At 45.3% G+C, this 15564-nt stretch overlaps 1 protein-coding gene across 1 annotated transcript in view; it reads left to right on the top strand.

Annotated features, from left to right (window-relative positions):
- The window catches only part of DOCK2 (dedicator of cytokinesis 2), a 1017649-nt gene that overhangs the window by 245718 nt on the left and 756367 nt on the right, over positions 1-15564 (top strand). Inside the window, exon 15 of the mRNA XM_073573729.1 lies at positions 94-192. Within this exon, the coding sequence (XP_073429830.1) occupies positions 94-192 (99 nt within the window). The remainder of the gene's footprint in view (positions 1-93; positions 193-15564) is intronic.

Below are 15564 nucleotides of genomic sequence, written 5' to 3'. Positions count from 1 at the left end.
TATATATATATATATATATAGCTATACAGTATATTTATATATTTACAGTATTTGTTATTATAGTATTTTATATTGTCATTTTTTTATCTACAGAATGCCATCAGCTTGGGAGCTGGGGACAAACTTTTAAGTGAATATAGGTCTGTGCTGTACTATCAAGTCAAACAGCCACAATGGATGGAAACCATAAAGGTATAAGAATATTTATTATTTTCAAATGAGAAATTGCCACAGTGACTTCATTTAATAGACCACATCATTCACGGGAATAATTATGTATCAGTATATTGTGAGTCCAAGAGCCCAGAAGGCCATGAAATAATTGTAAAACAAAGCACACAGAAAGCAAATATAGTATTCATCAGTTTCAAGAAGGGTTATGTGATAGGCATACTGAATTTCCAGTGTTGTGTAATTTTATGCCATTTTTCTAGCTCATAAATACAGTGAATATGAGAAGGAAGGTACACATATATTTTCTAATATTTATTGATACAAATAAAATCCCAAATTACTAGATAAAAGAAGCAGTGTCTGTGATGTAATGTACAGATAAGTAAAAAAAAATTGGTAGGGCATTTACCTGACAAAAATGCCTGATTTGTTTCTCCACTAAAGAGTAAATTGGTGTGTCTGAGATTGTATTCCCGTCTCCAAGAGCCTATCCCAGTATGTAGGTGTAATAATATTAGAAAATACCTCAAATTAAAAATATTGTAGTTTTTCTGATTCGCTTTATTCTCTTTCTTGACGTGCAGGTGTAACGATGCTAAGGGGGGTAGCCATAGGCGAGTGTCTGATACCCCAGCACGCTACTGAAAATCATGGCCTGTATCCAGTGTGTTTTGCTATTGTGGCTGTGCACACATCTTACCCTCTCTGGAACTCCTTGCTTAATGTGGCTGTGGTTCATGCGACCCCATGAACAGGAGACCACAACGGCATGTAAAATCAAGCTTAACTTTACTGTCTGTTTCATTGATCAACAAAGCACAGCAGAAGACGCAGACAACTTTCTTTACATTACAGTACAGTGGCATGACTTCAAAAACCATTTTCAGAGGCACAGTTTCTGAAACTTCTCACTAGCAGAGTTAGGGACTTTCAAGCTTCCTAGAAACCTATGATTCTTCAGCTACATCTTCCAACTTTCTCTTTCTTCAGCCCACTTTCTTGAACCATGTAAATGAAGTGTCTGTGGCTAACACCTTACTGTATGTGCCCCCAGTCTTGCTGACTTTTCTCTTCTGAAGCCCACAGCTCTCAAGACTTGACTGACATTTTGCGTTCCTGAAGTCCCGTAGGGTTCCTCACAAGTTGCTGAACCAGAGTTCCCTTCCCAACTTACCTGATAGGAGTATTCCACAGTCACCACACAAGCTGATCTCCTTAGTTGTTTTCCTTCCCTGTCTCTCTGATTCTCTTTTCTCCTCTTCCACACCCACAAGATCATGGATCGCCCCCTGTTGTTGGCAGGGCAGGGCCGTGGGGTACTCCGTACCGGGCCCGTTGATATCAATGGGAGTTGTCACGGTAGCTGGGACCCGGTCCGTGGCCCTGGACGTCCATTGTAAAAGGGGAATGTTGAACGTGTGGATGATGATTAAAGTTTGAGTGAATGATTTGTGATGCTACCTGTGGTGTTCGGCAATGAAGATGTTAAGCCGACGTTGCAGACAGATCCTCTGGGACAGATGGTGTGGTGCAGCAATGATGTTGCGGCCCTCCACAGGTAGGGCTGTAGTACCAGGGCAGTGTAGATGGAGAGCTAGTGAAGAGACGTAGATGGTGCAGTGTTAGGCACAGAGATGTAGCAGTGCTGAGTGTGTTGGCGCAGGAATAAGTGGAGGACACCAGGGCATGTAGTTCCAAAGCTTTACTCAGTCTGTTGTGCGTACAGGTGCACGCATCCGTGCCGTGTCCTCCAGGTCAGGAGCTCAGCCAACTTTCAGGCAAGATGAAGTACTCCGTTCCAACACTCCGCCAACATGTGCCTTCTCTGAACGTCTCCCTTCTAGCGCCTATTTGAAGTACTCACAGTACTGAGTTACACTGGCGTTCCTCCTTTCAGATGTTCTTAGAACTCTACTTGAACGGCAGACAGCTGTAGCCTACTTTGGGGACTCCTTGCTACTAAGTCCTGACTCACTCACGTCGCTATTGTGCCCCCAAGTCTTGTGTGGGAATAAAGTGGTGACAACTTCTTTTCCTCCGGTGTATGCTGCAGGACCATTAGTATCCATACAACCTCGGGGACCGGACCCCGGCCATGCACTTAGAACTTGAGGAAGGGCTCTGCTCTAACCCTAGTCCTTAGTTCTCTTCTTCTCCTCACGTTCTATACAAAACTATCTTTCTTATGGAGAATTAGGCTTTCTGAATATCTCTTTCCTGTGCCAGCAGACCCAGGTCACTGAGGTCTGCTGCAGCACTTCCTTCATCCATCCCACTCAGGGGATCTTCTCACAGACTGACCCTTTTTCCTAATGATCTCCCGCTCTTTGGTGCAGACTAAGCTCCACCCACCTCCCAGCACTCTTTGTGTTCCAAGCAGGGAGCCACCAAAGGTGCTTTGCTACACTACTATGTTGTGTGGGATGCAGGTGTTGGAGGGTGGTCAGGTGTCTCCACCTTACCTGGATGGTGGAGCACCACACCTCAGGAGGAGGTGCAGTACCTCTGTGGCGACTGAACCCTCAGGGGCGCCACAATCACCCTCACACAGGCAGGACCTTGGATATCCATGGTTATGACCACTGATATAGTGACAGCTAATTGATAATGGTCATAACCATGGATACCTAAGGCCCTGCAATGCTGCATATTAGGAATTGAGAAATTGCAAAACAGAAAATTATACTACATTTCTAATTAGAGGTATTTGCAAATATATTACTATACATACTACATATTGGGATAGGATCTTGGAGATGGGACTACCCTTTTAACCCCTTAACGACCAAAGACGGATGTATCCGTCATTGGACGCCTCCTTCTGTTAGGTGTGGACTCTGGCGATGAGCTCGCACCTTTCCCAGCACATCTCAGTTGTTTTGAACAGCTGGCATGTGCCGCTAACAGCTGTGCATGGAATTGCGATCCTCCCACAGCTGTTAACCTATTAAATACCACTGTCAAACGCTGACAGCGGCATTTAACATGCATTTCAGGCAATCGTGTCAGAAATATACCCATCGGTGACACCCGTCACATGATAACGGGTCACCAATGGATTGGCATGACAACCAGAGATTTCCTGGAGACCTCTAAGGTTGTCACTGCCGGATTGCTATGAGTGCCACTTGGTGGTCGGCACTCATAGCAAGTGAGGTATTCTGATACATGCAGGTGATCTGATCATCGCCTGTATGTAGTAGGGCCGATTGGGTTATGCAGCTTCTAGCTTCCTGGGGAGACTATTGAAGCATGCCAAAAGTGAAAAAAAAATGTTTTTTAAAAATATTTAAATATTTAAAGTTCAAATCACCCTCCTTTCGCCCCATTCAAAATAAAGCAATAAAAAAATCAAATATACACATATTTAGTTTTGCGGCGTTCAGAATCGCCTGATCTACCAATTATAAAAAAGGATTAACCTGATCGCTAGCGGCGTAGCGAGAAAAAAAGTCAAAACGCCAGAAATACATTCTTGGTCGCTGTGATATTGCATTAAAATGCAATAATGGGTGATCAAAAGATTGCATCTGCACCAAAATGGTATCATTAAAAATGTCAGATCAGCACACAAAAAAATAATCCCTCAGCTGACCTGAGATCATGAAAAATGGAGACGGTATGGATATTGGAAAATGATAATACAAAATCCCAATGGCAGAAATCATAATAAAAAGGTCAGAGAAATACCCAAACCATCAAATGGCATTTGCCGCAGGAAAACGCCACCAAACTTGTAAACATGCAAAAAGAACGGAGTCTATATCCATAAGTAAAATCATCTCACTATTTTATTGAATACATTACATCCAAAATAGAATAATATAGACAGAACAGTATAACAATATTATGGCAGAGTGTAAAATAAGAGACCAAGGTGCAATACTAGTGCGGTACTAATGACAGCAGGGAATATCAAAATATATATATATATATATATATATATATATATATATATATATATATATATATATATATATATATATTATAAAAATAGAGAAGAGCCAGCACTGCCAGTGGTCAGAACGCATAACATGAGGTGCATATGCACATATCTTACTGAATTCAAAATGAGACATTTAGCAAAATATTGATCAATATAATGAGCCACCCCACCACGCCAAGGCAATCTCATATGGGGGGTCCTACTCTACATTTTTATTTATTCACTGTGCCATTGCAGCCTTCTAAATGTTTTAAAAGCAAGACCATATCAAATGCAATCCATACCTGAAGCATATCTGCATCATTCCCGTGCAGCCAGCCAGTGTGTATATGTATGTGTGTGTGTATATATATAATATCCAGTGCAACAACATTAAAGAGGCCCCAAAGACAGATTGGCAAAGGTATATTAATCCCCTAGTGAGGTATGTGAATGTCCCAGTGATCCCTCGCCTATCAGTAAGTGGGTCATAACCCCAATCATCTCTTACTCATGGCTGTCAGAAGATCTGCACGCTACGCCCCGATGCGCGTTTCACGTGGGCTTCTTCCGGGGGCTTTTGCGATTATCGAGTATCAGAAAATGGCACTTTTTTTTTTAACAAAGTTTGGGATTTTTTTTTACCACCTAGATAAAAAAGAACCTAGACATGTTTGGTATCTATGAACTTATGATGTCCTGAAGAATCACAATGGCAGGTCAGTTTTAGCATTTAGTGAACCTAGTAAAAAAGCAAAACAAAACACCAACATGGTCTGATCATACCACATCTCCGGGGCAGGTGAAGAAGGAAATTACAGTATACAGACATTACAGCACGGGTTGGCAGCTGATTCTTTTTGAGAGGTAAAGCATTTCCCTGCCTGTTTTTAAAAAATGTTTTACCTCATAGAATTTTTTGTAATCCCATGCTGTATATTTTTTTGCTTCCTCCCCTGCCCAGGAGCTGTGGTTTGATTAGACCATGTTCCTGCATCAGAAACAGCCATTACACAGTACACAGCAGGGGCGCATTTATAAGATTATATCAGCAGAGAAACAATTTTTAACACATCCAATTGCAGAACTAATTATTCCAAGATCTATTGATGAAAATTAACTTTCATTGTGTGGCAACCCCTTAAATGTTGCCATCAAAATATGCAGGAACGGGCAAATGTGGAGATATCTCCCAGGCAAAGTGGTGCAGTTGAGTATTAAGCTACTGCATGTTTTGAGGAGCTGGTGATGAAGCTTCAGGAATGTGGGATAGATCATTGACACAGGCGTTGAGATCCCGCACAGACTACACAAGCTCTCCTTGACTTGCTGCATGTTTCAAAACAACTGCAGTTAAGTAATTGTGGCGCCCCTGAGGGTTCAGTCACCACAGAGGTACTGCACCTCATCCAGATGTGTAGTACTCCTCTCTCAGGTAAGGAGGGAGCACTACCCAGAACCCAGACACTTGAATCCAACACTATACCTCTCAGGGCCAAGGAGCTAGGTAGAAGGTGTGGGTAGAGAAAGCAGCAGGGGGAGAGCTGAAGGAAGTGACAGTGGGAAAAGGAGTCAGTTGGTGCTGGGGACTGGAGCTGAGAGGAGGTCATTACTAGACCAAAACAGTAGAAAGAGGGAAAGGAAAGACAGAAGAAACAGAAAGATAAGCTTCAGTCGAAGAGAGAAGTGAACAGAAGGGGTCCTAGGGGCACGGGAAGTGAGGAATCCACCCGTGGCGTCCGAATCCACGCTGACTTTAGTCAGGTGGAGTGACCAGGTCGCAGAAGGGGACCGGCCCCAGGCTAGTAGAGAAACTAAGGACTCAGCTAGCTAACCAGAGCTTGCAGTATTTGCATTTGCTGTAGCCACATCCATACACATTCGCTGAAAAGCCAGCCGGATAAGATTAAGGGGATCTAGAGGCCGTCGCCGACAAGATCCGGCCGGATAAGATTAAGGGGATCTAGAGGCCGTCGCCGACAAGATCCGGGGCTGCTGGCTTGGGACACTGTGTATGAAGGTGCACAGCAGGAGAGGTGGGAGCCAGGGCAGTGAGATGACCAGAAAAGGAACATCTGAAGGGGCTTCTGACACGGTGTACCCCAAACTACTACCTGAGAGCTGGCTGGACCACCGACCCCGAGGTCACAGCACCCCGGCTGGGGATTGTAACTAGAAGAGCTGTGAGTAAAAGTGTGACGACTGCACTCCACTGTGTCCTCTGACTTATTTACAGCATCACCTGCCTTGCACCATCATCACCTCTAACACTTATAACTGCCCTGGGGCTTAGCTCTACCCGTGGAGAGCTGTAACAACTCTGCTACATCACCAACAGCCCCAGCGGTCACTTTTGCAGCGTCGGCTATCGCCTTCCTTGCCGAACACCATGGGTGGCATCACGAATCATCCCCATCTTTATTCCCTAAAATCATCATCATCTTCTTTATTTTTCATTGCGTGCCTAGGGCTACGGACCGGGTAACTGCTGCCGTGACATCCCCTTTAAGAACTGATCAGCCCGACACCGAGTAGCAATGGCCCTAGGGGCGCTGCATAATCCATTTAAGGTGAAACGTGTTAATGTTTTGAAGTGGCCTAGTCTAATCTCAGATCTTAATCCAATTGAGAATCTGTGGTCAGACTTGAAGATTGCTGTTCACCAGAGGAAACCATCTAACTTGAAGGAACTGGAACAGTTTTGCCCTGTGAAGAGGTGATCGAATGTGTTTGCAAAACGTTCGCCTATCTCAAATTCAGCACGGACGTAGCACATTTGGATTTTTGTTTGCTTTCACAAGCATTTTTACTCAGTTAGCAAAAGTCGGTCACAGTTCGGTAAATCATTGCATTTCCACTAATACCTTTGTATGCCTTTGGCTACGATAGTGGTGCTGTGTGATGAGCTATGGGAATGGGGGGACGCTTTTGAAGAGAGTAGGGAGTGTGGAGAGTTTACAGGAGAGTCTGAAGAGATTTCAGGAGCGGCCCACAATTTTTATTTTTTTTCACCTAACTTTGTGTGTGTAACAAGATTGCATGGGGTGGTAGTCATGGGCTAGTTCACTAAGCAACAGCCAATGAGCAACCCGACACCTTGTATATGAAAAGATAAGTAAAATCCCTTGTACTGCATGTGCAGCATGCACCACAGCACACTCACGGGCTCTGTCAGATTCTCCTCAGCTGCTGCCATGTTGGCTCCGCATTCATGAGCTCCGCAAATCACTTCAGAAGTGAGGGCTTTTTCCAACAGTTGAACTTTACTAGCTAGAAGCGTATTCATCACATAGGCAGCACAAGTCAAACACAGGGACATCCTCTTATCTGTATTCTTCACACAGGCAGCACAAGTTAAACACAAGACATCTTCTTATCTTTCCCTGTCATCCAGACAAACTCTATCTTCTGCATAAGCTTCCGTTTCCTGGCAAGCTCAACTATATTACCTGGACAATCCGTGTCCCATCTGTTTCCTTTTACCTGCCATTCGGGCAGCCTCTTTGGAAATCTCTGTCCCACTCGTGATACAGGACCACCAGCTTCCTGCCATTTGCCTGGTCTGGCTGCGAGTTATAGTGTAACAGGCTTGCCAACTCAGCTGCCTCCTAATCCCAGCTGCTATCTTCAGATCCTTCCTTGCAATGGTTCTGTATAAGCTGGTGACCAGCTGCATGATTTTCAGCCCAGGGCCCCTTACTGCAATCCGCAGACTTATCCCCATGGCCTGTAATATTCTGCTCATATGTCCTGCCCTTGGGCAAGGTGCCCAGTTTCTGTCTCTAATAAGGAAGTACCTGTCCTATAGCTCCCTGCTCTGTGCTGCTCTGCTGTGACTCCTCCCATTTTCTTAACACCTATGCTGCCTGTATCTAACTAACACTCTTATCTATCCTATTACTTTATCTCTACTGTGCCCCCTCTATTCTAATCCCCCTGTGGTCCTGTACTCCTTACTAATCTATCCCTAAGCTAAAGCACAATACATCACATTACAGCACATGACAAATACATTACAGTGCACACAATGGCAAAACATTAATAAAACATCAGGGTGTTGCATGTGACACAGGTGAACAACATCAAGGAGAGAGAAGGTACATGAGGGTCCCTGCCACCTCCTTACATGTGTGTTGATTCCAGCAACCAATCAGGGCACAGAAACCATCCACAACATCATAACACAAACTTCTTAACAGCAGATGAAAATGAGGACCACCAAAATACCCTTGCGATGGCCCTCTGTGTAGCCGAGATACCAGGATGACCACTAAAAACCGAATCATGGAACTCTCGAAGAACCCTGAGGTGAAACTGAATTGGAACAGTTTATCATCTGGTTTGGATGAGGGAGCTTGAGAATGAGCTTCTCAATTCTCCCATTCCAACCCCGACGAGACATCAGCCACCACCACCCGTGGTTGAAGAATGGAGGATGTAGGTTCAGGAGAAGAAACCGAATCCAGACTCTGAGACAAAGCATCGGCCTTCACATTCTTGCATCCTGGACGAAAAGTGATCGAAAACTGGAACTGGCAAAAAAAGTGACCATCGGGCCTGCCTCGGCCTCAATGTTTTAGCAGACTCCATGTACGTCAGGTTCTTGTGATCATTAATCACCGCAATAGGATGAGCAGCCCCCTTCAAAAAATGTCTCCATTCCTCCAAAGCCAACTTCACCGCCAGCAGTTACCGATTGCCCACATCGTAATTCTTTCTGCCCAAGAGAATTTTTTAGAAAAGAAGGCACAAGGTCTCAGATTGGTCAATGTTACGGGCCCTTTGGACAACACCGCCCCCACAAGTCCAACTTAGAAAACCATTTGGCCCAAGACAATTGGTTGCACAAATCGGGAATGAGTGGAAGGGGATATGTGTTTCTTATCGTTATTTTATTAAGTTCCCGAAAGTCAAGGTATGGGCGAAGACCACGGTCTTTTATTTTACAAAAAAGAACCCTGCAGCAACAGGAGACACAGAAGGGCGAATATGTCCTTTGTGGAGACTCTCAGATATATATTCCTTCATGGCGACCCGCTCAGGACCAGAAAGGTTGAACAATCGAGCCTTAGGCAATTTAGCCCCTGGAACCAGATCAATGGCACAATCAAAAGGACTGTGCGGTGGCAACCCCTCAGTCTGACTTTCGGAGTACACGTCCTTGAAGTCCTTTAAGGACTCCGGAATACTCTCCAGACAGACTTACGACACAGATGCAGAAATCAGACACTTATTTTCACAATTCAGACCCCATTTAACAATTTTTCAAGCCTCCCAATCAATGACTGGGTTATGATATTGCAACCAAGGGAACCTGTTATGAATGGGAAACCGAGGAGGAAAAAAAGCCAACAAGCTAAGTCTCAGAAAACCAGAGAAGTTGGTAACTATGCAGATTGCAGATCCCTGATCTTAACCACACAACTAGCAGCAGTCGTGGAGCGTTCCTACGTTGGTCCTAGACGCCTCGTCACAACCAGAGAACTACATAAGCCTAAAGCAGGAAAAGAGGAAAACTAACTGCCCCAGAGCAGCCCCCCACATGTATTGACGGTGAAGCAAGATGAAATTACAAACAAAGGCAGGAAAATAGGCTGAGCAAACGATGGGGCCCGGCTAACTAAAAAGGACATAAAAGGAAAGACACTGTCTGCAATCTGTCAAAAAAAAAACCTACAAAAATATTGTCCAACACTTCTGATAGCAAAATTAACCCTGAAGTCACTAGACTTCTAAACCTATATCAGCACTCTGAAATATTCTGAGACAGAGCAAAAAAGAGGCCAATCTAATAAGGGACAAAAAGCAGATTGGCAAATACTGATTAATAGGAGTGGAATTTCAGCATAGCCCCTGCAGAGGCAGGCTGATAACACAAAAAACTGAATTGACCAACAAGCGCAAGTGTGAACATTAGCAAAAAACAAACTTAAATTGAGAAGACTGGAAGAGAGCTGAAGTCCAGGATCTGAGAAGCAGACTGAATCACCAGCACCCGGATAGGGTGTTGGCAGTCTTATATCCAGTCTGATACTCCAGAGATCCAATCGTTATCTTCCTCATCAGGTGGCAGATCACTACCACTTAAACAAACCGCACTACCTCCTGTCACCACCAGAGGGAGAACGGAAGGGGAACTCTCAACTGGTGGAGCAGAAAATGAGTAAATGACAGTACCCCCCCCTTGAGGAGGGGTCACCGAACCCTCATCCATGCCACCAGGCCAATCAGGATGGGCCCGGTGAAAAGCACGAATCAATTTATTGGCATGAATATCAGAGGCAGAGACCCAAGAATTATCCTCCTGGCCATAACCCTTCCATTTGACCAAATACTGGAGTCTCCGTCTAACCAAACGAGAATCCAATGTTTTCTCTACCTCATGTTCCACGTTGCCTTTAACCAGTACAGAATCAGGAGGTGCCGCCACAGAAACTACTGGCTCAAAAAACCTCTTCAACAGTGACCTGTGAAATACGTTATGGATTTTGAATGTAACTGGAAGAGCCAATCGAAAAGAAACAGGATTAAGAATCTCCAAAATCTTATAAGGTCCAATAAATCTTGGCTTAAATGTTGGAGATGCAACCTTCATAGGAATATTCTTAGACGACAGCCAAACCATATCACCCACTTTAAACCGGGGACCAATGGTCCTACATCGGTTGGAAAAACGCTGGGCCTTTTCCTGAGAGAGTGACAACTTATCCAGCACTTGGTCCCATATCTGCTGCATTCTCACAACTATAGTGTTCACACCTGGGCAGGACGAAGATTCCACTTGCCCTGAAGAGAATCGAGGATGAAACCCAAAATTACAGAAAAAGGGTGACATCAGAGTGGCAGAACTAGCTCTATTGTTCAGCGCAAATCCGGCCAAGGGCAAAAATGAGACCCAATCATCTTGATCAGCAGATATAAAACATCTTAAATAAGACTCCAGGGTCTGGTTTGTTCTCTCAGTCTGCCCATTGGTCTGGAGATGAAACGCGGAAGAGAAGGATAACTAAATTCCCAGATTGGAACAAAATGCTTTCCAGAATCTGGAAACAAACTGGACCCCTCTATCAGACACAATTGTTTTGAGTTCATTTTTCCCTTCACCAGTGAGGTCTGATGAACTCCCTCTTCTGGCGAAGGAAGGTAGTGAGGCTGTTTACCAAACAGCTGAGCAGGTAGATGATGACTGGGTCACAGGAACTGAAGACTGGATATAAGGCAGCCGACGCCCTGCTGCCTTGCCAGTGATTTTCCTGCTGGATTCTTGGAGACCAGTCTGATTTCTGCTTCTCAAAGCGAAGTTTTGCTCTTCCTTTTGTACATTTTAGTTCTGGTTTTGTTTGCCTTGTTTTTTTGGAGTTCAGCCATCCCCGGCCGGTGTTGAGATGAATTCCAATTTTGTCTCTGATCTGTTGATCTCTGGCTCTGTCTTCACAATATACCTGAGTGCTGATATAGTCTTTTGAAGCCTAGCGACTTCAGGGCCTGTTTTTCCAGTCGGTTGGTACATTTTTGGATAGGGTTTTTGCGGATTGCAGACAGCGGCTTTTCTGTCCTGTCCTTGTTAGTTAGCTTGGGCCCCATCATTTGCTCAACCTCTCTTTCTATCTGTGTCAGTGTTTTTCATCTTGCTTCACAGTCATTATATGTTGGGGGCTGCCTATTGCTTTGGGGTCTGTTCTGGGGCTGTTTAGATTTCCCCTTTCTGTCTTTGGGCTAATTTAGTTCTCCGGCTGTGATCGAGGGGTCTAGGGCAGGGGTCCCCAACCGCCGGTCCGCGGCCCAGCACCGGGCCGCTGCAGTGCCCTTGCCGGTCTGCGGACACAAGGGGAGCCAGTGGTGGTCAGTGGCGTAGCGGGGACTGGGGCGGCGCGCAGCAGTTCTTAGCGGCGGCCAGGGAGCGATCCAAGCAGCTCCGCTGCCTGCAAGAGGGAATAGCAGGAGCGGAGCTGCAAGGACCCGTCCTCTGCGTCCAGCTTCCTGCCCACCGCCCGCGCTTCCTGTCTCTGACTGACACAGAGAGGAGCGCGGCCGCTGCTGTGTCAGAGCGAGGAAGCGTGGGCGGCGGGCAGGTGAGAGGAGAGAGGTGGTGTGTGTGTGTGTGTGTGTGTGTGTGTATGTATGTCTGTCTGTGTGTGTACATGTATGTCTGTGTGTGTGTGTGTGTGTGTGTGTTGGTCTGTGTTTGTGTAGCCTGGCCCTGGAGGAGATGGGGACATGAGGAGAAGACCGTGAGGGGAGTGATGGAGAGATGGCAGTGATGGGGTGCAGGCAATGATGGGGAGAGGGGAGTGATGGGGTGAAGGCAATGATGGGGAGAAGGGGGTGATGGAGCACTCATTCAAAACCTATGGTGAGTTGAGTCACATTACAAAATGTTATTTAATTATAAGTATGCACTGCTACACTACAACCGTGTCCATAGCCCCGCCCCCTTATGACAAAAGCCCCACCCCTGCCACACCTCCATCCCCGCCCTGCCGGGCCATGGAAGAATGGTCTTGTTTGAAACTGGTCCCTGGTGCAAAAAAGGTTGGGGACCACTTGTCTAGGGCACCGTAGGAACCCCCCACGGCTACTGCTAGTTGTTGTGGATAGTTTCAGGGATCTGCAATCCGATAGCTGCCAACTTCTCTGGTTTTCTGGACTTAGCTAGCATTTTGCCTCCTACGGTGACTCATTCATAACAGAATCACCAGCCATACCGCAGATCCTAGGGTACTCAATAGCAGGAAAGAATTGTAAAAAAAGTGTGTATATTTTTTTTCCTGTATATCTCTGAGGCCGTAGGGGGAATTTTTTTTCTCTCAATGGAGATAAAGCAATTGTCTGATCATGTGGAGCAGCTCACTGCAGAAGTGCGGGGAATTTCCGCCTATCTTGCTCATTCACATGCTGCTGAACCAAAGATCCCTACTCCTGAAGTGCTTTTTTTGGGATCGGTCTAAATTTTTGAATTTCAAAAATAATTGTATATTATTTTTTGCCTTAAAGCCTAACTCGTCAGGGAGCTCCGCGCAGCGGGTTAAAATTGTCATCTCTTTGCTGCGTGGCAATCCCCAGGATTGGGCGTTTTCTTTGAAATCAGATGATCCTATTCTGACTAATGTGAACGCATTTTTTCAAGCCTTGGGGTTGTTGTATGACGAACCTAATGCTATTGATCAGGCTGAAAGGACCCTGTTGGCATTGAGCCAGGGTCGAGATTCTGCAGAATAGTACTGTCAAAAATTCCTAAAGTGGGCGGTCCTTACTACCTGGAATGATAGTGCCTTGGCAGCTCTCTTTCGGAAGGGTTTGTCAGAAGCCGTAAAAGATACTATAGTGGGATTTCCTGTTCCCTCTGGTCTTGATGATTCTATGTCATTAGCCATTCAGGTTGATCGGCGTTTACGTGAACGCAGGACTGCACGAGAGGTGTTGCCACCTGTTGAACAAGTGTCTGAACCTATGCAATGTGATAGTTTTGCCCAGGGAGCAACGTCAGGAGTTCAGAAGGCGTAATAAGCTGTGTTATTTTTTGGGGAGATGCCTCGCATATTATTTCTGTCTGTCCTAAACGAAAGAAACGTTTTGCACACACGTTTTCTGTGGGTGGTATTCAACCTAAGTTTCTTCTGGCAATTACTCTGATCTGCTCCCTGTCCACATTTTCCGCCACGGCTTTTGTGGATTCGGGAGCAGCCCTGAACCTAATGGACTTGGATTTTGCTAAACGTTGTGGATTTCCGATGACACCTTTGCGGACGCCTATCCCTTTGAGGGGGATTGATGCTACTCCTTTGGCGAAAAATAAACCTCAGTTTTGGACCCAGGTGGTAATGCGGGTCGCCCCAGACCATCAAGAAAATTGCAGATTTTTGGTGTTGCATAATTTGCATGATACCATTGTTCTGGGGTTTCCCTGGTTGCAAATTCATAATCCAGTTTTGGATTGGAAATCTGTGTCTGTGGTGAGTTGGGGTTGTCGGTGTGCCCTTAGTGAGGCTCTGGTTTTTTCCACCTCTCCTCAGTCGCATGATGTTCCTGACTATTTGGCAGACTTTTATGATGTATTTAGTGAGAATGAGTCTGCGTCTTTGCCTCCTCATAGGAGTTATGACTGTGCAATTGAACTGAGCCCGGGGTGTAAATTTCCCAAAGGTCGGCTCTTCAATTTATCTGTACCCGAGCACGAGGCTATGCGATCCTATATTAAGGAGGCGTTGGATAAGGGTCATATTAGACCATCTTCTTCACCCTTAGGTGCCGTTTTTTTTTTCGTGGCCAAAAAGGATGGTTCATTAAGGCCTTGTATTGATTATCGTGCCCTCAACAAAATTACTATTAAATATCAGTATCCGTTACTCCTGATTTCGGATCTATTCTCCAGAGTTAAAGGTGCTTGCTGGTTTACCAAGCTTGACCTAAGGGGGGCGTATAATCTTATCCGCATTAAGCATGGGGATGAATGTAAGACGGCGGGACATTTTGAGTACCTGGTGATGCCTTTTGGGCTCACTAATGCCCCTTCTGTCTTCCAGTGCTTCATGAACGACATTTTCTGAGACTTTGTGGATACATTTTTGATTATCTATCTGGATGATATTTTGATCTTCTCCAAGGATTGGGATTCTCATGTGGAACATGTTCGGACTGTGTTCCGGATCTTGAGGGAGAATTCCCTGTATGTCAAAGGATCGAAATGCCTTTTTGGGGTACAGAGGATTTCATTTTTGGGATTTATTTTGTCTCCGTCAACTATTGAAATGGACCCGGCCAAGGTACAGGCCATTTATTATTGGGTTCAGCCCACTTCTTTGAAGGCCCTCCAGAAGTTTTTGGGTTTTGCTTATTTTTATCGTAAATTTATAGCAAAATTTTCTAGTATTGCCAAGCCATTGACTGATCTGACTAAGAAGGGTGCTGATGTGTTGAATTGGTCTCCGGAGGCTGTTTCTTCCTTTCAGGAGCTGAAGCAAAGATTCACTTCTGCCCCGGTTTTGCGGCAACCTGATGTCTCACTCCCGTTCCAGGTAGAGGTGGACGCTTCTGAGATTGGTGCAGGAGCTGTTTTGTCCCAAAAGGATCCTGTAACATCTAAAATGAATCCCTGTGCTTTCTTTTCCCGAAAGTTCTCCCCATCTGAACGTAACTATGATGTGGGGAATCGGGAACTGTTAGCCATGAAATGGGCATTTGAGGAGTGGAGACATTGGTTGGAAGGAGCTAAACATCAAGTCGTGGTCCTCACTGACCACAAGAATTTGATTTACCTGGAGTCGGCCAAACGCTTGAACCCTAGACAGGCTAGGTGGCCCTTGTTTTTTACACGTTTTGATTTTGTGGTCTCTTTTCTTCCTGGCACTAAGAATGTCAAGGCTGACGCTCTCTCTAGGAGCTTCTTTGCAGATTCCCCTGTGGTGACCAAGCCTGCTACCATCTTAGGCGAAGGGGTAGTTCTTTCTGCCATCTCGCCCGATTTG

Source organism: Dendrobates tinctorius, unplaced genomic scaffold (assembly GCF_039654945.1).
Source record: "Dendrobates tinctorius isolate UK_male_01 unplaced genomic scaffold, ASM3965494v1 ptg000036l, whole genome shotgun sequence".
Classification (NCBI taxonomy): domain Eukaryota; kingdom Metazoa; phylum Chordata; class Amphibia; order Anura; family Dendrobatidae; genus Dendrobates; species Dendrobates tinctorius.
Note: the sequence above shows the minus strand (reverse complement) of the source record. Positions and strands in the feature narration are given on the sequence as shown.